Genomic DNA, 24,095 nt, shown 5'->3' with positions numbered 1-24,095 from the left:
TCTTTTCTTGAATTTTTATTCTTTGTTCTTTACAATTTCTCTCTGAATCTAAAAATTTATGTCCTTGATTGCTTGCTGTGTTTTTTTACTTGTTTTTTCAATTATTTCTTGTGGGAGTTAAAGGGTTTTGTTAACATGTGATTTGTGATTTGTGGTTTGTGGGAGTTAAAGGGTTTTGTGTTTGTTTGCTATGAACCTGGTTGCTGTGTTCTGGTTGTTGTGTTTTTTTTACTGTGAACTTGGTTTGATTTATCATTAATTTATTGTGTTAATAGTCATTATTTGTAGGTTATTTGTGGGAGTTAAAGGGTTTTTTTGGTTTTGTGGTTTTGTATTTTTTTGCTGTGAATCTAGCTGCTGTGTTTTGTTGCTGTGAACTTGGTTTGATTTGTCATTAATTTATTTAGTTAATAGTTATTATTTGTAGGTTAAATTGAATCTATTGAATTTATAATGGACGAAATTAATAGCACAGAAAGTTCACAAGAAGTGTCAAATGCTGAATCTCCTCTTTGGCAGTATGTGACTAAAGTAGAAAAACCAGCTGGTGCATCTGTTAAATCTGGTGGAAACACATATTTTAAGTGCAACTATTGTGATATAGTTTTTATGGGATCCTATTCTAGGGTTAAGGCTCATTTATTACAAATTTCCGGCAAAGGTATTAGAGCATACCGTAATGTGTCAAAGAGTCATAGGTTGGAAATGCAGCGAATGCATGATCAAGTTGAGGCTAATAAGTTAGAGCAAGAACAGAGAAGTCAAATTCCCTTACCCCCACCTCCCCCAGGCCGTGGGATACCTATTTCCCCATTTCGGAGACAAGAAGGGAGTGATAGTAGTCATAGTACAAATCCGGTTGATGCTAAGAGGAGGAAGGTGACTATGAATACTACTTTGGAGAAAGCATTTCAGAATAATGCTAGACATGATTTAGATAGTAGAATTGCTAGGATGTTTTACACCGGTGGGCTTCCATTTAACTTTGCAATGAACCCACATTATCGTAGTTCCTATGCATTTGCTGCTACTCATAGCATTCTGGGTTATCTTCCTCCTGGATACAATGCTTTGAGAACAACACTTTTGCAAAAGGAAAGAGCTCATGTTGAAAGACTCTTGAAACCAATTAAGGACTCTTGGCTTGAAAACATTATGGTTGTATCAGATGGGGGTCCAGTGTTTATAAAGGCAATTGATGGGTCAGGTGAGTTCAAAGATAAGCATTACATTGCTGGGGTGTTGAAGGATGCTATAAAAAAGATTGGACATGAAAAAGTTGTCCAAGTCATCACTGATAATGCAAATGTGATGAAGGCTGCTGGAGCTCTTATTGAGGGTGAGTATCCTAAAATATTTTGGACACCTTGTGTTGTCCACACTCTTAATCTAGCTTTGAAGAATATTTGTGCAGCAAAAAACACTGAAAAGAATGAAGTTACATATGAGGAATGTAGTTGGATTACACGTGTTGCTGATAATGCATCCTTCATACGTGTTTTTATCATGAACCATTCTATGAGGTTGGCAATGTTTAATGAATTTTGTCCATTAAAATTGCTCCAAGTTGCTGATACTAGATTTGCTTCGGTGGTTGTAACGTTGAAAAGGTTGAAGTTGATAAAAAGATGCCTTCAAGCCATGGCTATTAGTGACCAATGGGCTTCTTATGGGAGGATGACGTTGGAAAAGCTCAAAAGGTGAAAGATATGATTCTAAGTGATCTTTGGTAGGATAATATTGATTATATCCTTGAATTCACGGCACCCATTTATGATATGCTACGAATAGCCGACACAAATAAGCATTGTCTTCATCTTGTGTATGAGATGTGGGATTCCATGATAGAGAAGGTGAAAGCAGTGATATATCGGCATGAAGGCTTGGAAGATGATCAATATAGCTCATTTTGGGGTGTGGTGTATGATATACTCATTGATCGGTGGACTAAAAATTCTACACCACTACATTGCTTGGCTCATTCCTTAAATCCTAAGTAAGTACATTTATTATCTATTTTCCTTAGTTCACCCTTTTAGTAAAACACACATTTGATCTATATTTGTTTTTTAATCTTTAACTAGGTATTACTCCATTGAATGGATTTTGGAGAATCCAAAACGCATCCCTCCACATCGGGATCATGAAATTTCTATGGAAAGAAGCAAGTGTTTGGAGTGATACTTTGAAGATGAGAATGACTTAACGGTGGTGAAGTATGAGTTTGCTAAATTTTCAGGAGGGAGGTTTCCTTCACCAAGTGCCTTGACGAATAGGTGGACCTTACTACTTTTGGTTTGGTGGCAATACCATGGCTCTGCATTTCCAACTCTTCAAACCCTTACCCTTAAACTTCTTGGACAACCTTGCTCATCCTCATGTGCTGAGAGAAATTGGAGCACGTACAAATTCATTCATTCCTTAAAAAGAAACAAAATGACTCCTGCACGCGCTGAGGATTTGGTATATGTGCATTCTAATCTTCGACTCTTGTCAAGGCGCAATGAAGAGTACATACATACCGCAACAAAGATGTGGGATATTGCAGGAGACCTTGGAATGAGAGCGACATGCATGGAGGAGCTGGAATTCTTGAGAATGCAGCTCTTACACTTGATGAGCCAGAGTTGGAGGCTATAGTTATTGGGAATGTTAACACTAGTGCTACTACTAGTGAAAGTGAAGTTCGAAGTGAAGCTATTGATCTTGAGGATGATGATATTTGTATTTGATTGTCTTGTTGATTATCTTTTATTTTGTTTTAGTTTCAAACTTATGAGTTGTATTCTAATTTCCAAACATCATGGAATGTTTTAGTTTCAATCTTGTGGATTATATTTAATTTATGAACATCATGTTTTAGTTGTTATCTACTATTGCTCTTAAATTTGGTATTTGTTTATATAATGTGAAAAAGTAAAAGTATGCTTAACAATATATTAAACATATATTATAAAAATATTTTTAATAATTTTTTAATCGCCGAGTCCTGCCGCACCCGCACCCACCTTTTTCAAAAATTGCCGAGTCCCGCACCCACACCCGCACCCGCACCCGAGTCCCGAAACGCACCCGTGCTTCATAGCTTGGGGCTATTGGGCATTTGGTTTGGTGTCAAATGAGAGAGGGTATTTAGTGAAACATGTTTGTCGTTCGGTTTGGGCTGGAGGTGAATTTTAATTTAATTTAATTTTTCTTTTTTTATTTACTTTTTTTTACTGTTGGAAATAGAGTGGTTTTGACTTTTTAGGATTTGGATCACAACGTGCAATTACACTTAAATTAAAAAATAAAAATAAATAAAAATGAGAGTGAAAAAATAAAAATAAAAAAGTAAAAAGGTAAAATATTAAAATGTAAAAGAAAAAAAATCACTTGATGATTGACTTAAGTATTATACCAGATCTCAATCCAAGATTTAATACTAATTTACTGGGTGGCTTTTAAATTTTTAATGGGTACCCTACCCCCTGCAATTGTATTTCATTAGGCTTTTTAATTAATTTTCACTACATAAGAAAACATTATTTGTATTTTATTAGTCAATACAACATGTATTTTAAATTAATTGGGGAACTTAATATACTGTATATAAGTTTTGCCTTGTGTGTGTGTGTTTGTATTTCCCTTGTGATATTTACTCCCCATTTGTTTTGACAAAAAATAAAAATAAAAAATTACTTATTTTTGGAAACTTTTTTCTAGAAAACATACTAGTTTTCCTTGTTTGGATGTCACTTTGAAAATGAGAAAGGAAAATTTTTTTTCGTGTGGAATATAATTGTGATTGGTTTGTTGAGTATGATGTTCTGGAAACTTTTTCTGTCATATTGAGTTTATTTTTAGTAGACCACAAAAGTGTTTCTAGTAATTCAGCAAAAAAAAAAAAAAGTGTTTCTAGTAATTATGTTTTTGTTGTACTAAACACCAAAACATACATATAATTTTTTCTGGAAAACATTTTTCGCCAAAACATACAAAGCATTAATTATTTTCAGTCTTAAAATCACTAGGGATGAATTTGCTAATGGCTTTTCTAAGTAAAGCACATCAAAAAATAGATGGTGTCTGAGTTTGGAAACGGTCTGGCTCTACATTTGATAAAGGAGTGGAAGCATTACAATTCTATCCATCTCTGGTTGGAGTACATTAAAAGATTTATTTATTGCCAAAAAGATAAACATGTCTTGCTAAATGTTTTTATGATATTTATGTATATTGTATTTGGGCAATACTTAGGTATAGTATTTGGATGCTATTATTTAGGTTCCCCTTTTAAGATACTGTCATATGGATTTTTTCTTATGGGATGGAAGTGTATTTTTTAGTTAAGTAGCCACATAACTAAATATTAAAAGAAGAACCTAAGAAACAACACTTAATATACTGTACCTAAGTTTTGTCAATTGTATTTATATTTGCTTCCATCGTGGTAGGATAGGCTCTGTGAGAACAAATCACAAATTGTAAAATTTTTAGCATTTGAGAGCTTTTGAATTGATCATGCTTGTTTCTTTTCATTGAATAATTAATTAGTTAGTTGCCAGCTGAAAAAAAATTAGTTAGTCAATTTTTACAACAAGCCCTCTTGGTATAAGGGAAATACGTTAATGACCAGAAATTTATACCAGAAGGTAAACATAATTTTCCTTTCTTAGTGCCTTTTTTTTTTTTTTTTTTTTTTTTGGTAAAGTAGTGAAGAATTAGATGGATCACGAAACCCACTCATGAAGAATTATGCATATCACGAAGCCCAATCCATGGAGTGATGAAATGCATTAGTTATACGAGTCTATCTCGTGAAGCGAGAAATAAAGTGGATCACTAAACCCAATATATGACCTGAAGTAATTAGGATTAATGAAAGACTCGTCACAAAAAGCCCAACACGTATGGGTAATCATCCATAAAATTATTGGGCTTTTTAAGAATTAAGCTCAAACAATACTCAGGCAGGAAAATTTCAATGGCACATAATAATTAGAATAACCATTAGAGCACTCACATCAGTTGGTGTATAATAGAAAAAAAAAAAATGTCAAATTTATAAAATTTTGCCTAGAAATGACCCACCTTATTCTTAGACGGAGTCTAAATCTCATTTCATTGGGTTGGATGTTTCAGTACTTCTAAAAAACATATCCATCATGTCTCTAGTTTTAACCTTTGAATCATTACTGCCAACACTAGCAATAGAACCACCACTACCTTATCTATCTGTAGATACACTCTATCAATGCTGCTTGAAGCATAGTTTGCAACATAGTCATAATAAAGCTCACAAAACCCCTCATGAATAGAAGTAATGTTTCTAGCAGGTTCTAACTCTTGACAGAACTTTTTTTCTTATTAAAAAAAAAAAGTCAAAATTCTGTGTGTGTCAACTTGAACAAAGGATATAACACAGCAATGGCCATTAAAAGTTTCACTTATGCCAGTACTTGCCAAACTTTAATTGCATCTTGCGCGCTAATACTCTCATGTAGTAATCGTTTTCAGCAGGACTGAATATATTTTTAGTTGGATAGTCACTATCCTAATAATTTAATCTTAATCACTAGGCAATCAATTCTATTCTACATTCATATCTTTGTACCCAGGGAACACGTTTCTAAACTCTAAGGTAGAAGCCAATATTGCATAAGTTGTATTCCAACGTGTGAACATTTAAGATCAGTTTCTTTGAAGGTAATTGCAATTCCTAGTGCAATCAAATACTTCACGCTTTCATGAACACTGAGTCACCATTTTGGATCTCACTTAATCCATCTTTTATCATGAAAACAATGATATGTGCATAGCAATGTACATAAAATATCTTGCCACCCAATATGAGCTTCCTTTTAATTCACGCTGAATCATTATTACTTGCATTAGCCAAGGTTATAATATACCCCACATTTTTAGTCCCCTAATCAGGCAAAGCTTGAAAGATAGCATAAGAAATTATAGCTCCAGAGTTTGGAAGTGATATATCACATATAAGTTTAAGATACTCGTGCAATTTTCAATTAGGGTCAATAAAATGACAAGTGAGATACATGTACCCATTTGTTTTCTAGATTTTTGAAACTAACTCAATTGACACTGTAAAGCATAGCCTTCAAAAAAATTTATCCATCTCATAAGTAGCAATGCAATTGTTATTCTCAAAAAAAAAAAAAAAAAGCAATGCAATTGTTCCTAGTACTAGTTCGTGATATTTTATGTTGATATAGAGTAGCAGTCTTCATACATACATTTAAAGATCTTAAGCTTGATTATATTAAAAGGGTATTCATGTACTGACCATATGTGCAGCTACTTCCCCAACCTCAACATGGTCGTACTTGAAGATTGCCAAGTTACTGCCCCTAAACTTGCTGCCACACTCTTGAACTACCTCTAGGACACAACTACTTACTATCTTGGGAGTCTTTCCATGCTGTCAGCACACCAACAAAGGTTGTCTCTACATTCAATTGCTTGGTAACCATCATACCATGCTGCTGCTGCCTGTCTTACACATGCACTTCTTGTGCACATGTTTCAACCCACACTGGCCATATGCAAACACACCCAGCAATCCAATCATACGCCCAGACCACACAACCTTAACCAATGCACACCAGGTGGAGGGCCTGGCCATGCCAATACCACCATCCCAAATTTAATCACAACCCTACATCCTTTCACCACACCACTCATATGTAGCCCAATCATGCTTTGCCAGGCATGCCACAGCCCAAACTCATATCCCACATGAATTAACATGTCAACACTTGTTAGAAGTGTGTGGTTAAATGATTAAATTTACCATATCCCATTAGCTTAAGCTTTTGGGAGAATTGGTAATTTAACAACACTGTTAGGAATGCATGAGAAGGCCAAAACACAAGAAAATACAGTCTGGGATACGTGTCAAACGACACTTGAGGGATTAGGGCAAGTGCCAAACAACATTCAAGAAAGGCCAAACAGTACTTCCCTCCCTTCCCCAAGTGCTGAGTGGCAATCCCTTGCTGGATCAATCCAAGATTCATGTGGCAGCTTCCTCTTATTCCCCTGTGCACGTAAACCAACCTTGATGAGGCAACCCTAGGTCCAGATGGGCGAGAACTTAGAAATTTCACATGATTGGGAATGTTATTTACAAGTTAGTTGTTAGAAGATGGATTAGAGTTAGTTAGTTTGGACCCTAGCACATTAATCACATGTGTAATCCATATAAACACATGCTGAATTAGTAGTTGTACATGGGAGAGTAGTGAACCAATGATACGGGGCCATGTGAGCCAATTAGATTAGGGTTGTTGTGGTATAAACAGGGGCTTGTAATTCTCATTGGCTCATTGAATAAGGAATTCTTAGTCGTGTTTTCTCTTTGGTTAATTCTCTTTGGAGGTAGAGATTCCCTCGAAGCAACTTCATCTCAGAAAAGATGGCTCTCTTGAAGTCATACACCTTCATTCATTCATCTCCCATCACTTTCAAGAATCCATTCGTAAGCCACCATGGCTGAACCTACCCTTCCCTAAATACCTCATCCAAACCCTCACATCAACAAGTATTCACCTCCACTCCACCTTATTTCCACCTACCCGAACCAAGAATCCTTTGGAACCCTAATCCATCTATCTTCCCTTATCAAGAACATACTTGAAATCCCTTAAGAACACCCAGGCAGCTAGCCTTGCCTTGCACACACACAGCTTACCCATTGCTCATCAATCTGCCCATGGCTAACCCACACAAAGCTGCCTAGGTTCATCATTGAACTTTATTGCCCACAACACATAATTGGCTTGCAACTTGTCAAGGCATGACCATGAGTTCATCATATTTACAAGGCCACAAATAAAATGACATCTCAGCCAACTCATGCAAGCATGCACCACAAAGAGGTCAGCACAGTGCCAGTCTGATGCCGCCCAAAACTCGTTGCTCAGCCCATGGTTTGTGTGGCTAACATGAGTGCAAAATGCCACCGCATATAGCCAGTCATCTCAAGTATCAAGGATCTAACACCTAGGCATCATATAAGGACACATCACAGAGATAAACTTGTGGCCTCAAACTTCTTGAGTTACCAAATAACTAGCAGACACAATGACACATTGGCTGTGCCAAATATGGACATAAACCATCTTGCTAAGTGGTTAACAGTGGTAAACTGTAAATTGTGACTCAACCATAGTGATTTTAAGGAATTCAGAAATAAATTAGATTTCTTGAAGAGATCTTGAAGGGTTCTGATGTTTAAGTGTTTAGATAAAGAAAAGATCGAATCTTGAATATGTTGATTGCTGTTTGGTGTTAAAACAGGGAATAGAACAAGAAATATAGATTGATAAAACACTAGGCATTCACACCTAGGTTTCCTAAGCAATCACACTTAGGTAGGAGAAGCAATCACACTCAAAGCTTAAAATAAGCTGCCAGAATTTTATTAAAATCAATCTCTCTATCAATATTATTGAATAAAATAAAGTCTTTATATAGGCTATTGCTAAGTCCTTTCCTAGAAGGATTAGTGCTCCAAAGAACCTATTCCTAGAATGACTAGAATTACTAATAGCAAACAAAAAGGATTAAAGATCTACTAAACCAAATAGAAAAAGGACTCAAAACATAAAATAAGACCGAGTCTTTGGTGCAACCAAGAACAGCCCATTCCAGAATCTGAAAATTAATCAAACTGCCCTTGTTCAACTGAAACCGATTCAACAGTTTTCTAACCTAAAAGAACTTAATACTAAGACTCAATAATAACTGAAAAATAACCTATGAAATTCTCTCGTCCACACCACACTGGTGGAGGAGATAGCAGATAAAATTTGATGTGGTTCTCAAAAACTATCAATTAAATGAAACTGTAGTATCTAGGGATGCAATCTAAATACACCCCTGAATGCCTTAAGAATGAATTTGTGTTTAGATTAGAAGCTTTCTAGCTTTTGCACCTGGCAGGCTGCAATTTTACTTCACATCATCCAGCCACCACCTCATATACAAACTACAAGGCCATTCAATTCTAATTTGAAGAAATACTGATTTTATCTTCCCTAAAGCAACTGCTTTCAATGTCATCTCTTCATCAAGACCATTCCAACTAGCCACAACTCCATTTTAACCCCACAGAAAATCTCGGTTTCTTCTGCAACCATAAAGCAGAAAGGGCAATGTGCTTTAATGCTACTTTCTGAATCTCAACTAGCCGTGAATTCTCAGTGTTGAAGGGATGGAGTACCCAGGGCTAGAATTTGTGTTTAATAGTTATAAGCTAACCTGCACCTATTCTTTTGTTAAATACACTACAATTCCACAGTAATATGCTTGTAGTGTATTTGGAATGCAGAATTGTTCAGCCAAGGATTAACTAGAAAGACTTAATAGACAAAGAATAAGAGACAGCTTGCAGTAATCTGAAATGTCCGAAGTGTTTATGTCACATAGAATCTCTCATCACATACAGCCATGTTTTGAGTAACTAAAATTAGTAAAAGAACTTTCACCAAAAGAATAATTTCCAAGTGTACATAACCCAATCAGCTTCATTTCTCATGCTTGATAGATTACACCTAAGGGACTAACTTTTTTTTTTTTTTTTTTTTGAGAAGTAATAAAGATGTATATTCAAGAACACTACATCATGCAAAAAGTCATAAGGGACTAACAAAACATAAAAAACCAAAAACATTGGATAGCATTTCCACCATAGAATAAAAAATAATGACAATACCGCTGAGCTTTGCTCTGAGGGCTAAAACTAATAAGGATATGAGAACTTATAAGACTATTAAACCCACTATGGATACTTATCAAAATAAATAAATAAATAATGAAAACCCACTATGGACATTTGCTGCAGGTCATTTGTTGTGCTACCTGATTGATGACAAAGCAGGACAGGCATTTAATTAGAGGCCAAAATTGCACATCTGCACAAACTCCATATCATTGTCCACATATTTGGTCCAGAGATTCTTATATTGGTTCAGAGCAATGTCAAGCCAAGGTTTCATGTTGCCATTGTAATGAATGACTGCAGCATTGTTGATCTCATCCATGCTAATGCTGGGATTATAGCCAAGCCCTAGCACGTGCCAGGATTTGTCCAATGACTTAGTTGTTGAGTAAAAGGTGATCAGGCCAGGTGGAAGAGTACCTGACCTCCATAAGGTGTCATCTGCATTCTGATAACAGAATTCATAGAGGGAAAAACACTTAGACAGTGACTTGACAATTCTAAACTACATAACTAATTTGTTTAATGATAATTGTACAACTATTTTTTTGATAACTAAACTACATAACTAATTTGTTTAATGATAATTGTACAACTATTTTTTTGATAACTAAACTACATAACTAATTTGTTTAATGATAATTTATTAAAGACAATAGATATAGTACACATGCATTATATAGCACCACCTAAATTAATATTGACACAAATAAGTCCAATAAAAAGAAAACAATCACTTACCAAGTTCTGCCAGTGATGGTACTGCTCTGTGCATTTCTCATGCCTCCAACTATCAAGATCAAATATATTCATCCCATAAGCCCAAGCACAAGCCTTAGGATTGAACTTCTCCATAATACGAGGATGCGAGAAATTCAAATACTGAGCATAGCGATGGAAAGACCCAAAACAAGTCTCAACAGCCCCATTCACTTTCCCATCCAAATCAATCTTCCACAACCGTGTTAAATCTTTCTGAACCACAACATCATCATCCAAAAATAGGATTTTGTGCAATTTCGGATACATCTCCGGCAAATAAAAGCGAAGGTGATCCAACATTGACAAGTACCTTGAGCTCCTAACTTTCTTGTTATGTGCTTCCTTAGTAGCATTCTCTGCCTGGTTCTCAAAGTAAAACCTCTGCAACTTTGCTGACTCCAATTGCCTCAATACTGGCACATATGATGTATTCAAGAAAGTAAAATCCTCTACCGCCTTCATCTCCAAGTGGGCACCCCCTTCCACCGGCCTCATCTTAAACCAAACCTTCATTGCTTCAAGATTCATCCTATCAGTAACAACATGAAAAACATGTTTCCAAGGCTCCTGTGCATTCTTCACCACCGATCTCACTACCACAGATACAGCAATCACATTATCTGAAAATATCGCATAATGATACAAACTCGGATCCTCAAACTCTGGCTTAGGCTCTTCATCATCCGTATAATTTTCTGGATGTGAAACCCTCTCCTCCACAAGCCTCATTGCCAAACAATGCAAGCTCTTTGGAATTGATTTGGCAGCAATGTAGCTCGCAAATGCCCCATTCTTCTTTGCCTTAATCAGCAACTCATTAACCGCAAAGATTGTATCTTGCAACTTCTGAATCTTCAACTGATTATCATAATTCTCTTTTGCCTCCGCAATCATCAACCGTGCAGTCTTAACTTTGTCCTTCACCTCCTTCTCAAACTGCTTTAGAACTTCTTCATCTACTGGGCCATCAGACTCAAACAACGATGCCCGGGAAGGGGGCTTTATCTGAAGATCAGTGAAATTTTGTGCCAGATCATTAAACATCGCCAATTGCCTAGAAATCTCAAGCTTAAGCTTCCTGGCATACGTAGCATACGCATTCACAAGCGTAATGTGATCGCTCGCTTGCTTATATATCAAATCCAATCTTGTTTTAAGGGGGTCAGAGTTCAACGCTAAAAATGTGCGATGTACATAAGCATTTCCGGTAGTCGGGAGCCCCTGCATCCAAGGTTGAATCAAATCGTCAATGCAGGCCTTTGCCTAGATGCAAAAATGTTAACTGGGTTTTGCTTAATGTTTGAAATCACCATCTGGGTCTTGCTTAATTTTTGAAATTACCATCTGGGTTTAGCTTAATTTGTGAAAATGCTATCTGGGTTTTGCTAAATTTGTGAAATCGCCATCTGGGTTTTGCTTATTAAATTGTAAAATCTCCATGAGGGTTTTGCTCAATTGAGAAAAATGGGGTTTAAAAAGTGTGAAAAAGGAGAGGAGACTTACAGAGTTGTGGTCAGGGGCGGAAGGATTGGTTAAGACAACAGAGAGAGTGGCGATGAAGAGAAGAGAGAACATGGCGGAGACGAAGATCCGGAAAGAGAAGAAGCTCCGGAGACTGAATCCACCGAGACAGAATCCTCCTCCTCCTCCGCCGCCGCCTCGGCTTCCTCTGACAGCGACAGCCATTCAGTTCAGATCCAACTTCCCAGATATCGATCTCTTTTGCTTTTTAACCTTTGTTTGTGCAAACACTTTAACACAAAGTTTTGTGTGTGTAGTAGTATGAAAGAGAAGAAGCTAACTATTAAAGAGTTCAATTTTAATGTGTGAGACTGAGATCTGAGTTAGAGTTTGAGACAAAGATGGAAAGAAAAGAAAAGTGTGAAAACAAATGAATGAATAAAAGAAAGGAAAGAATTCCCAGTTGGAGCTAGCTAAGGTTCTGTGGAGTCTTGGATCACGCTTCACGCACGATGAATAATGATGATTAGTTATTAGTTGCTTCCTGCATCATCTTGTAACTAAACAGGACTACCCATATCTTGCCAGGTCAGCATCCAGTTTCACTCATGCGGGTCCTAGCTGACGTGGAAAATTGTCTCAAATTTTTTTTTTTTTTAAAGCAAATTTTACTCCTAAATTATATATAAGAGTTTAGCTGTTACCTAACTACTGTAGTTTTTTTGTTTATGACCACCTACCTAGTTTATTTTAATACTACTATTACCTACCTGGTTTATTCTAATTAGTATTAGATAAATTATAATGGGATGTGTTTTATTTATTTAAATAAATTAGTTTGGATTATTATTAGTTTTATTGATAGGTTTGATGAAGTTAGTATTTATCTTTATGTATTTGGAAGACTATTTAGCCTGTCTTGTATAATGTATATTCAAATTTTGACATTGAATAGTTGTCATGAAATTTTAAGAAAAAAAAATTGTTAGCTAGTTTAAATGCAGAGGTCTTGACTCGCTCAAAATAGTATATTTATCAAACTAGGAGGTCTTAGTTCCTTCAAATGCAGCAAACACAAAAAAGGTATATATCAATCGGTATTAGAGCAGGTTCTGATAGAGGACCGTTACATGAAAAGATTGGAAGCCATGGTGAGTAACTTGGCTTCTGTGAATTCAAGATAGTAGCAGATGTTTAAAGAAATGAAATAGATGCTGAGATGCTCGTTGTGATGCTTGCGCACCTTGATCAAATTGCAAGTAATCAAAATTTGGATCATGCAAAAAGTTTACATAACTGAGGTGAGACCGAAAAATCCAACCATGAATTAACAAGTTCGAGTTATTGTTAAGAATTCAATGTGTCATTTGATATTTTCCTAAATCACTCATGTGTCAACTGTCAAGCAACTTCATTGATTTGTATCAAGCTAATTAAATTGATTCCCAATGGACTTTTAAAAGTTTTGATCAGAAGCAAAACAAGATATCCATATTATAATGATATGTTTCAAAGTACATTTATTTATTGGTTTACCTGAGTATTAGTGTACCCTAAATTTCGAATATGATTTTAGGGAAAATTGCACTTAACCCACCTATGATATGGCCCGATTTAACAGTGTTTACCTGTGGTTTAAAAATTGTCACTTAATCCACCTGAGCTTTAATCTGTTAGTAGATGTTACCCACCTCTCCCATTGCAGTTAGAAAAACACATTTTATCTCAAAAACATAAAAGAAATCGAATCAATCACCTCTAAAAAAAACAATTCTAAAGCCAAACTGTTCAACAAGATATCCATATTATAATGATATGTTTCAAAGTACATTTATTTATTGGTTTACCTGAGTGTTAGTGTACCCTTAATTTCGAATATGATTTTAGGGAAAATTGCACTTAACCCACCTATGATTTGGCCCGATTTAACAGTGTCTACCTGTGGTTTAAAAGTTGTCACTTAATCCACTTGAGCTTTAATCTGTTTGTAGCCGTTACCCACCTCTCCCATTGCTGTTAGAAAAACACATTTTATCTTAAAAACATAAAAGAAATCGAATCAACCACCTCAAAAAAAAAACAATTCTAAAGCCAAATTGTTCAACCCATTCCGTGCATAACAGGAGAGCAATGTAGTCCAAGACACCATATTTCCCTCACCCATCTCATCAAAAACTCTCCTCCCATCTCCAACATTCTCAATTTTCATGTACGAATCAATAAGAGCAGTCCCAACACTAACATCATCCACAAACCCAGATTTTATACATTGACAATGCACCTGCCTGCCCACGTGTTGATCAAACAAACATCCACAGAACTTCAACACACACGACATGGTCGACCCATCAATAGGTAGACTCGAATGATGAAGACCCACAAAGATAATGAGAGCCTCTTGGTTACATGATAGCCCATTATTTGAAACTACAATTTTGCTCTCCTAAAATTTCCAGAGACCTAGAGTTTTTTGTTGCAATTTAAAAATTATAAATAAAATAATTAGATGGCCCCAACCCCAGATTTCATGGCCTAGGCTTTCCCATCAAAGAAAATTCAAACACCTGGGTTTTAAAAATGACCCGAAAAGAAATAACTTGGCCTAGACTTTCTCATTGAAGCAAATTCAAAAATCATCAAATCAAAAAGAAATTCAAACCAACCCAAAAAAATTTGAACCCACAAATCCATTAAACCCATAAAATTCAAACGTACTACAATTTCTTCAGCTCTTTCAACCATTTCTCCTCCAAATGAAATTGGGTTTTGTGTTTTTACTTCTTTAGTGGAAATGGAATCCCACTCAAGCCCTTTCTCATTGTAATCATAGCCCTAATCTTAGGAAAAAGAAGAACTTGAAGAAGAACATGAAGAGGGAAAAGGAAGAACTTGAAGAAGAACATGAAGAGGAAGAAGAAGATGATTTATGATAACATTAACTCCACTTACCTTGCTTACAAATCCATTTTGTACATTATCTATTGTTGTTGACTTGTTTCTCTATTTCTTTTGTTGGAGATGGGATAAGAGATTTGTGAAATTTTAATCTAGAAGATTTTAGGATAATTGGTTTTTTTTTTTAAATTTTATTAATGTGGAGAAGAAGAAGAAGGAGAGAAAAGAGAAGAGAGACATAAAATATAATGAAAAAGACACATTTACCTCTATTTTTAACGGTGGAAAGGAAGAGGTGGGTAACAGCTACTAACAGATTGAAGCTTAGGTGTTTTAAGTGACAACATTTAAACCATAGGTAGGCACTGTTAAAACGGACCAAACCACAGGTGGGTAATGTGCAATTTTTCCATGATTTTATGACAATCTTGCAAGTGTAAAATGATATCTTGAGGACCTTATTTTGGATTTGAAACCCTAGATTAGATAGTGTGAATTGTTAAACCCTAGCCAATAGGGGTTAAGTCATTGGCCTTCATGACCTCATTGAAAAGATCCAATGCTTATTTTGGATTTTGAAACACTATATTAGATACAGTGTGAATTGTTAAACCCTGGCCAATAGGGGTTAAGTGGGACTTCAAATGCAATCTCATGGCTAACAGGGGTTAAGTTGAAGTTAAGGTAGAATAAGTAATGCGGCCATGGCTAATCGAGGTTAAGTTGAACTTAAGGTAGAATAAGTATCTATCAGTCTAGTCACATGCCTAAATTCATGTAGTTGGGCTTGCAATTGGGTTTGGGTTGTTACAGTTGTAGGACTCAAGTTATAATTAGAGGTTCTCAAAATCACATATAAATCCAAGTTCCACCTAATAAACATCCAAGTTGGGACTCCGCATACACTTACATAACACAAAAGTAAAACAGTCCAATCCAATCAAATTCACTCATTTTGGAATATCATAACCATAGACTTTAGCACGCTTATCTAACTCAAGCAAAATATGAAAAATGTGCAAGGATATTGTAGAAAGTGAAATTTTCTACCAATCACAAATTGCCATGTCAGACCACTAAATTCATGCAGTACATTTAAAGTGGCTAATTACAAGAAGCCACGTATTATTTAGTGGGTTTCACTATCATTATTCAGAGACCAATGACAATATTCCAAGTGTCAAAGAATAAAAATTACAAAGAAGACCTAAGAATCAATCAGATGTTAGCATGTGCTAATTTAAATGGCATAAGCAGTCTAATTAAAAATTGCCATGTGTTATTTTAAATTAAAGCACTATGGCTAATCAAATAATGTCATGTGTCCCTTGGAGGACAAGACATAAAGTCCCTCCATTTAAATTATGACATATGTCATTAATGATAGCCAATTATGTGTCATCACACTTCCCCAAGACTCCTATAAATAAAGACTCTTCTAAGTTTTATAGGGAGATTTTCACACACATTCAGAAGTCTCGAAACTCTATTGGAATTAAGCTCCAAAGCCTCCAAGAATTTCAAGAACTCCGACCTTCGAATCTTAACAACAATCGAAGAGAAATCATTCAAGTCATCTTCCTAGATCTCAAAGTGCATTGGAATCAAGTCCAAAAGTGTTCAAAAACTTCAAAAGATTGCAAGTTAGTAAAGATCTATGGATTCAAGCCTCTAAAGCCTTGAAGAACTTCCACTGCAATCTTCGAAGACGAAGAACACACAAAGAACACGAAGAACATTTAAAGAACACATGAAGAATATTCAAAGAATACACAAAGAACGCAAAGAACACACGAAAAATGCAAAGAATGAAGGATTCCTAACAAACACATAGTTAGAGATTCATTGTAATTCTACTTCAAAGATCTTTTGATCCCGTTATCAATCAAACTGAGAAGCATCTGGTGTTCGAATCAAGTTTATACTTGAATCAAAGATTTTTCAAGGAGATCGAATCAGAGGAGTATTTTTTTGTAACCAGATTCAATTTTAGAAAATTGTACTTACTCATACATCAATACAAATTTACACTTATGAAACATTGTCAATTGTTTGATTTTTAAACTTGAGATTTTGTGTTTATAGATATGTCCATGGGCTGGTCAATGAGTATGTCATACAACATCCAAAACTCTATACGGGTGAATGTTAGAGTGGTGAAAGTTGGGATATGGATTGGAGCACATGATCCAATTCAAGGTCCTAAACTCAGGGAAAATTTATTCGTTAAGCATGTTCCTACCCAATGGGATTTTACTATATTGTTAAGGTCTTTACACATTTGTTTGTATATGCCAATTCTCATGTACGATGGTGGAGTCTTGTGGTGGACCAAAATATTTCTAAAACCTCTGAAATGACCAAAATACCTCTAAAATCTCTAAAATAACCAAAAATACTCCCAAAACCACTACATTGAGTAGAAAAAAAAAACCTCAAAAACTCTAAAATGACCAAAATACCCCAAAACCTCTAAAATGATTAAAATACCCCTAAAATTGCTAAAATGACCAAAACGCTCTCAAATCCTCTCGAATGATCAAAAAAATTAAAACCTTTAAAATGACCAAAATACCTTAAAACCATTTGAATGACCAAAATACCTTGAAACTTTTAAACTGGCCTAAAATATCCGAAACCTTCAAAATAACCAAAAGTTTTGGGTTATTTTTGTTCATTTTGAGGTTTCAGGGGTATTTTTGGTCATTTCGATGGTTTTGGCTCATTTTTGGTTATCTTAGAGGTTCAAGGATATCTTGGTCATTTTAGAGGTTTTAGGATATAATTTTTGGTCATTTTAGAGGTTAAGGAGTATTTTGGTCATTTTAGAGATTTCAAGGGAATTTGGGTCATTTTTTAGGTTTGAGTATATTTTGGTCATTTTAGAGGTTTCAATTTTTTTTTTTTTTTTTTTTTTTTTTGGTGTGGTCATTTTGAGGTTTCCGAGGTATTTTGGTCATTTTAGAAATTTTGCGTGTATTTGGATCATTTTAGAGGTTTTAGGTTTTTTTGCTCATTCTAGAGGATTTGAGAGCATTTTGGTTATTTTAGCGATTTCTAGGGGTATTTTAATCATTTTTAGAGTTTTTGTGGTGTTTTCGTCATTTTCGAGGTTTCGGGGATTTTTTGCTCATTCTAGTAGTTTCAAGGTTATTTTGGTCATTTTAGAAATTACGGAAGTATTTTGGTTATTTTACAGGTTTTGAGGTATTTTTGGGTATTTTAAGAGACTTTAGGGCTATTTTGGTTATTTTAGAGGTTTTAGAGTATTTTTGGTTGTTTTGAGGTTTTGGGGGTATTTTGGTCATTTTAGTGATTTTGAGGGTATTTTGGTCATTTTAGTGATTTCGTGGGTATTTTTATTGGATTTATGGTATTGTTTTGGTAATTTTAGAGTTTTCATGGGTATTTTGGTCATTTGCTAGGTTTCGAGTGTATTTTTGAGGTTTTAAGGGTAGTTCGGTTATTTTGGGTCTTCCAAAGGTATTTTGTGGTTAAAGGGTAATTTTGACATTTTTAGGTGTTGAGGCTATTTTTAATCAATTTGTTATTATAATAATTTTAATTGTTTATAAGAACGTTTATGAATCAAGTATATGAATGTTACATTTTTGGATTATGATTGGAATGTAATTAATGAATCAAACACTTTAATCTTGTATTGTTGTAATGTGATTACATGAATCTAAGATTACAAGAATGTAACATTACACCTTGATGTAACATCAAGCGAACCAAACGCCCCCTTAGTGTGTCTTCTTGTTCACTATCATTATATATTATCCTATGTATTTCACTTAGGGCCCGTTTGGTTTTGGAAATGGAAAAGTGGGAGAATAAAAAAAGGGAAGGGATGGAAAAGTGGGAGAGTAGAAGAAATTTTACTTTCCTCCCTTTGTATTTGGTTGGGAGTGGAAAAGTGAATGGATGGAAAAAAATGAGTTTGTATAAATTTATTCATATGCCCTTGTTAAAAAAAATGTCTAATTAAAACAAAAAATTAGAGAAAAGAGAGAGGCAATTATCCAAATTTATTAAAAAAGAAAAATCAAGCCCACAAAAAAAGTTAAAAAAAAAGAAAGAAAACAAAAGAAGACACTATCATGAAAAAAAAAAAAAAAAAAAAAAAAAAGGCACTATCACTCCCATAACCCCCCCTCCCCCCCCCCCCCCCCAAAAAAAAAAACAATGCCCAACACATAAGAGGAGGAGGGAGGGTAGTTCAGTCATTAACTGCAACTATTCATCTTCCCTCTATTTTCTCCTCAAATTGGGGAGATAGAATTTTGATAGATTAGAGGAGAAAACACATGAGTCTTACTAATTTTCCATCCTCCCCACCTTCTCTCCAATCAAATACTTATAAAATCAATTTTCTTTCCTCTATTTTCTATTCTCCCTATTTCACCCCAACCAAACATACCCTTAATTTTTTTTTTTCTCTCATTTACAAATTGTTAGTGAAGTTTAGGTCTAGTGCATTTAGTGCACTTCGGATGATGAAACATATCTAAAAGTGGATATGTCAATATCTCAATGAGTCTGATGCAACTAGGCACTCAACCCAAATCTCACCCACAAATTGTATTGAACCGCCCGTCATTGTAAACCATAGTGTAGCCCCATTTCGAAGGTACACATGTAGATGTAATCCCACACGGTGATCTCAAACCATCACAGACTCCAAACTACAACCTCCAAAAAATACACACCCATCTGAAAATCTTCCGGACCCACATTAATGTTGCCGCAGAGACCCATCCGAAAGCCATCCCTCCACGTCTCCAACTCCGATTCTCGATCAAAGAGAGAGAGAGAACCAAAAACTGGGGATGATGTAAGCCGTTGATTATTACCACGTCATGATACATAGTGACATGGCAAAATCAGATAGGTGGTGGATCACTTACTAAAATAAAGAAAATGCCCACCTAACACAAAAATAAAGTGCTAGCCAAATTTGACTCGCTTGTTTCTATGTCCTCTTTATTTGTACAATAAACACGTAATTGGTTTGGTATATGGCTGATAGTTGGTAGAACTACTCTTCTAATTGAGATTTTCCCAGATCTTTGCTCTCTTGGGTTTTGCTTATTCTTCCTCAATTTCATTCCTTGTATCAATCACAGAAGAAATACTTCAGGTTTGGATCATTTTGCCTTTTGGGTATTAGTTTATGTATTGTATAGGCATGATATTTGTGCTGTGTAGTTAGATTTCTGATCTGGGTTTTCTTTTTTATGTTTAGTTTATTGGTTTATTGTCACTTAATTATTAATTGTTTGTGTTAATTCTGTATTGGGTATGTGTTGTTTGTGCATGATCTTGGTGATTTGTGGGGTTTTATGTTTTTCTTTGTTTTAAAATGATTGGTTGATAAATTTTTTTTAGAGATGTAAGATTTTATTTATTATGACTTATTATTTGGATCGGTTCTGTAATTAGATTGCTTTTGGTTATAACTCACCAGTCATCTGGTATATAATGGGGTTTGGATCTGTGGCAGTGGGTCTTTGCTTGTTTGGTCAAAATTATTTTTTGATGAATGGTAATATTTGATCAAAAGAACACATTTTCAAACACCCAAAAAAAAAAACATTTTAGCATTTCATTGCAGCCCACATCAGTTTGCAGAGGATAGATGTGACATCCTATTTATCCACAACATCTAATCCCCAGTTTGGTAAATCGACACTGATTTGTACACTCAGATCTATTAGATGAGACCAGATTCTACTAGTAAAAGAACATTTGAAAAACAAATGATGTTACACTCTCCAACTTATTTCTACAGAAAACATATAGGATGTCCCCTCCATAGCCCCATTTAACCAGACCTTCCCTAGTTGTTAGGCTATTTTAAATAGCTAACCAACAAATGAAAAGAGTTTTTAGGGATAGCTATGCGATGACAATCTATTTCCACAATCAACCTCTTCATTGTTTGATCCTAATTTCATTTCAAGCTGAAGAGCTGGTAAATTCCTTAGATTTTGCAAGTAACCACCGTACAGAATCCTCATTTGCTAAGTCAATTTGTGATAACCCAGACTGAAAATTCACCAGGACTCACGTCTAGTGATTCCCTCCCTTCTTTTCTTTGCTCCCTTTCTCTTTTGTAATTATTCTGTTTATTGGTTTTCTTTTATGTTTTTTCTCTGTTTTCTTCTTCTTGTATTTTCTGGGTTTGCCCTATGTTCTTCATGCTTAGAGTAGTCTTTCGTATATATATCATTCTTACTTATCAAAAAAAAAAAAAATTCACCATTGACTCAGATCTAGTTGTAGGGCAGAACCAGTAACCCTGTTTCAGGATACTAGAAACTTTGGCATTCACATTACTTGCAGCTTCGAAGATCTAGGCCTATTCTGTTGGGTTTAACAATTTGCTATAAGTGAATAAAAGTTTGATATTTTCCTTTTTTTTTTTTTTTAATTTTAATCTTACTATGAGAATCAGGTTGTTTAGGACAAGAGACATTTACCAATTGGTTTATCATCAGACCAAGCCACCAATTAAGCTAACTGGAATCCACTCATTTTTGTTCATTTTGAGACTCAAATATGCTGGTAGTTTTTACTCTTAGATCTGTATTTTATGGGATATCGAGGATTCACACATTCTCTGTTGTTATATTGGACATATTGATTTCCTTTTTCTTAAGGGAACACTCAATTTGATATTTTTTAAAGAAAGACAGAAAGTCAGGAAAAATTAAAATAAATAAATAAAACCTAGTTATTTAAGCATTATCAAAATGTTGATTGTATAAGGGGCAGGTTGAATTCATTGAGGAAAGTAGAAAGAATTCAACAGAATCTGTAACTCCAAATATCTTGGCAAATCTGATGTAATATCTTTAGTCCAGGCTAAAGCTTTTGGTCTTTGTATGTCCTTGTTTTCCTTTTTGCTTGTTGTAAGCTTCCCTCGGTGGATGTACTGACCTTTGTATTTTTTAATTTCCTCCATTGATGTCAATGGGTTTCTTTTCATGTTTTGAGTAGGGCCATGCGATTTGTTTCTGTTCTTTTCTTCTTATGCATATACTTACCGAAGAAAATGGATTGTACTGTTCATTCAGAGATTCCTGGTTTCATTGCTCATGTGATTTTATTGAGTTTTATTCTTCATAAACTACAGTAGTTCTCAGCTTTTATTAAAGAATCAAAACAACTTTTTCTTAATGATCTTGGATCACATTTTGTTTCAATCAAAATATTGGATTTGTCTTACTGGCATCCCACATATTTGGCAGGAAAAAATATGGCTGCACCCCCCAAGCCTACAAGAATAGGCCTTGCTGGTCTAGCCGTCATGGGCCAAAATTTGGCTCTCAACATTGCTGAGAAAGGCTTCCCTATTTCCGTATACAATCGAACTACCTCCAAAGTTGATGAGACTGTTGAACGCGCTAAAAAGGAAGGGAATCTTCCTGTATTTGGTTTCCATGATCCTGAATCTTTTGTAAACTCAGTTCAGAAGCCTCGTGTCATAATTATGCTTGTTAAGGCTGGGGCACCAGTGGACCAAACCATAAAGACCCTCTCTGCTTACATGGAGAAAGGTGATTGTATAATTGATGGTGGTAATGAGTGGTATGAGAACACTGAGAGGAGAGAGAAAGCTGCAGCTGAATTGGGTTTGCTCTATCTTGGAATGGGAGTTTCAGGTGGTGAGGAGGGTGCTCGTAATGGACCCTCTTTGATGCCTGGAGGGTCTTTCGAGGCTTACAAGCATATCGAAGACATTCTTCTCAAGGTGGCTGCTCAAGTTCCTGACAGTGGCCCCTGTGTGACTTACATTGGAAAAGGTGGATCTGGAAATTTTGTAAAGATGATTCATAATGGAATTGAATATGGTGATATGCAGCTGATTGCAGAGGCATATGATGTATTGAAATCAGTTGGAAAGTTGTCAAATGAGGAACTACAAAGTGTTTTCTCAGAATGGAACAAGGGCGAACTGCTGAGCTTCTTGATTGAAATAACTGCAGATATATTTGGAATTAAGGACGATAAGGGTGAGGGATATTTAGTTGACAAGGTTCTGGATAAAACCGGCATGAAGGGTACTGGTAAATGGACTGTACAGCAAGCTGCTGAACTATCAGTTGCAGCTCCCACAATTGAATCTTCTTTGGATGCAAGGTTCCTCAGTGGGTTAAAGGAGGAAAGGGTCAAAGCTGCTGAAGTCTTCAAATCAGGTGGCTTTGGTGATATCTTGACCGACCAAGTAGTGGACAAGAAGAAGTTGATCAATGATGTGAGGCAAGCTCTCTATGCATCCAAGATATGTAGTTATGCACAGGGGATGAATCTGATCCGTGCAAAGAGTATTGAGAAGGGATGGGGCTTGGAGTTGGGGGAATTGGCTAGGATTTGGAAGGGAGGGTGCATCATCAGAGCCATATTCCTTGATAGAATTAAGAAGGCATATGATAGGAACTCTGACCTTGCAAGCCTTCTTGTGGATCCAGAGTTCGCTAAGGAAATCATCGAGCGACAGTCTGCCTGGCGAAGAGTTGTATGCCTTGCTATCAACTCTGGTATTAGCACCCCGGGCATGTCTGCCAGTCTTGCTTATTTTGACACTTACAGAAGGGCAAGATTGCCAGCTAATCTGGTCCAAGCTCAGCGAGACTATTTTGGTGCTCATACATATGAAAGGACTGATGTGGAGGGATCCTTCCATACTGAATGGTTCAAGCTTGCCAAAATGTAAGATTTTAGTTTTGGCGGTATCCACTTGAATGGAACTCATAATAGACCTAATAAATTTCTGCCCATGACTACTTTGGGCAGAGCTGACACTACCTCTACTTGGTGAAATTTATCACAAGTATTCTGTTTAATTGCTTGAAGTTTGTTTATGTATTTTTGTCCTGGTTGTGTTTTGGCAGGTCCTGCTACTTTTCTTATTGTTTTCTATTGAATTGATCCATTCAATGGCCCCTTTTTTTTAGTGAAGATGTCTTTTGGAGTGGGGTACAGTACTGATTTGTGTTAGAATGTATGATCATGAAATGCCATAAAGAGCCTTATCTACATCATTTGGTGCTATTCTTTTTCTACTGCATATTACAGTCTATTGAATACCTCATTGTTCCTAAAAATTCCACGCGCGTATTCCACCATGGAGGTGCGACTAGTCTGAATGACGTGCTAGCTTGTTCCCTGATTAACCAAATGAGGGAGAAAGACACTGGATATTTCTTGTATCTTATAGTAAATGAAATAGTGTGTTCGGAAG

At 35.7% G+C, this 24,095-nt stretch overlaps 3 protein-coding genes across 3 annotated transcripts; 2 read left to right on the top strand and 1 right to left on the bottom strand.

Annotated features, from left to right (window-relative positions):
• Positions 1-453: 453 nt before the first annotated feature.
• LOC126701462 (uncharacterized) lies at positions 454-1,704 on the top strand. Its single transcript, XM_050399579.1, has one exon. The coding sequence runs from the start codon at positions 454-456 to the stop codon at positions 1,702-1,704; it is 1,251 nt and encodes a 416-aa protein (XP_050255536.1).
• A 7,958-nt stretch (positions 1,705-9,662) lies between these two features.
• Positions 9,663-12,477, bottom strand: LOC126714307 (probable galacturonosyltransferase 9). Its single transcript, XM_050414399.1, has 3 exons — positions 11,993-12,477; positions 10,469-11,710; positions 9,663-10,175 (listed from the first exon to the last, which is right to left on the bottom strand). The coding sequence occupies exons 1-3, from the start codon at positions 12,173-12,175 to the stop codon at positions 9,900-9,902; spliced, it is 1,701 nt and encodes a 566-aa protein (XP_050270356.1). The 5' UTR covers positions 12,176-12,477; the 3' UTR covers positions 9,663-9,899.
• Positions 12,478-19,787: 7,310 nt separating this feature from the next.
• On the top strand, positions 19,788-23,890 carry LOC126714305 (6-phosphogluconate dehydrogenase, decarboxylating 2). Its single transcript, XM_050414398.1, has 2 exons — positions 19,788-19,988; positions 22,102-23,890. The coding sequence occupies exon 2, from the start codon at positions 22,110-22,112 to the stop codon at positions 23,565-23,567; it is 1,458 nt and encodes a 485-aa protein (XP_050270355.1). The 5' UTR covers positions 19,788-19,988; positions 22,102-22,109; the 3' UTR covers positions 23,568-23,890.
• The last annotated feature ends 205 nt before the right edge of the window (positions 23,891-24,095 follow it).

This window comes from Quercus robur, chromosome 2 (genome assembly GCF_932294415.1).
Source record: "Quercus robur chromosome 2, dhQueRobu3.1, whole genome shotgun sequence".
Lineage (NCBI taxonomy): Eukaryota > Viridiplantae > Streptophyta > Magnoliopsida > Fagales > Fagaceae > Quercus > Quercus robur.
Note: the sequence above shows the minus strand (reverse complement) of the source record. Positions and strands in the feature narration are given on the sequence as shown.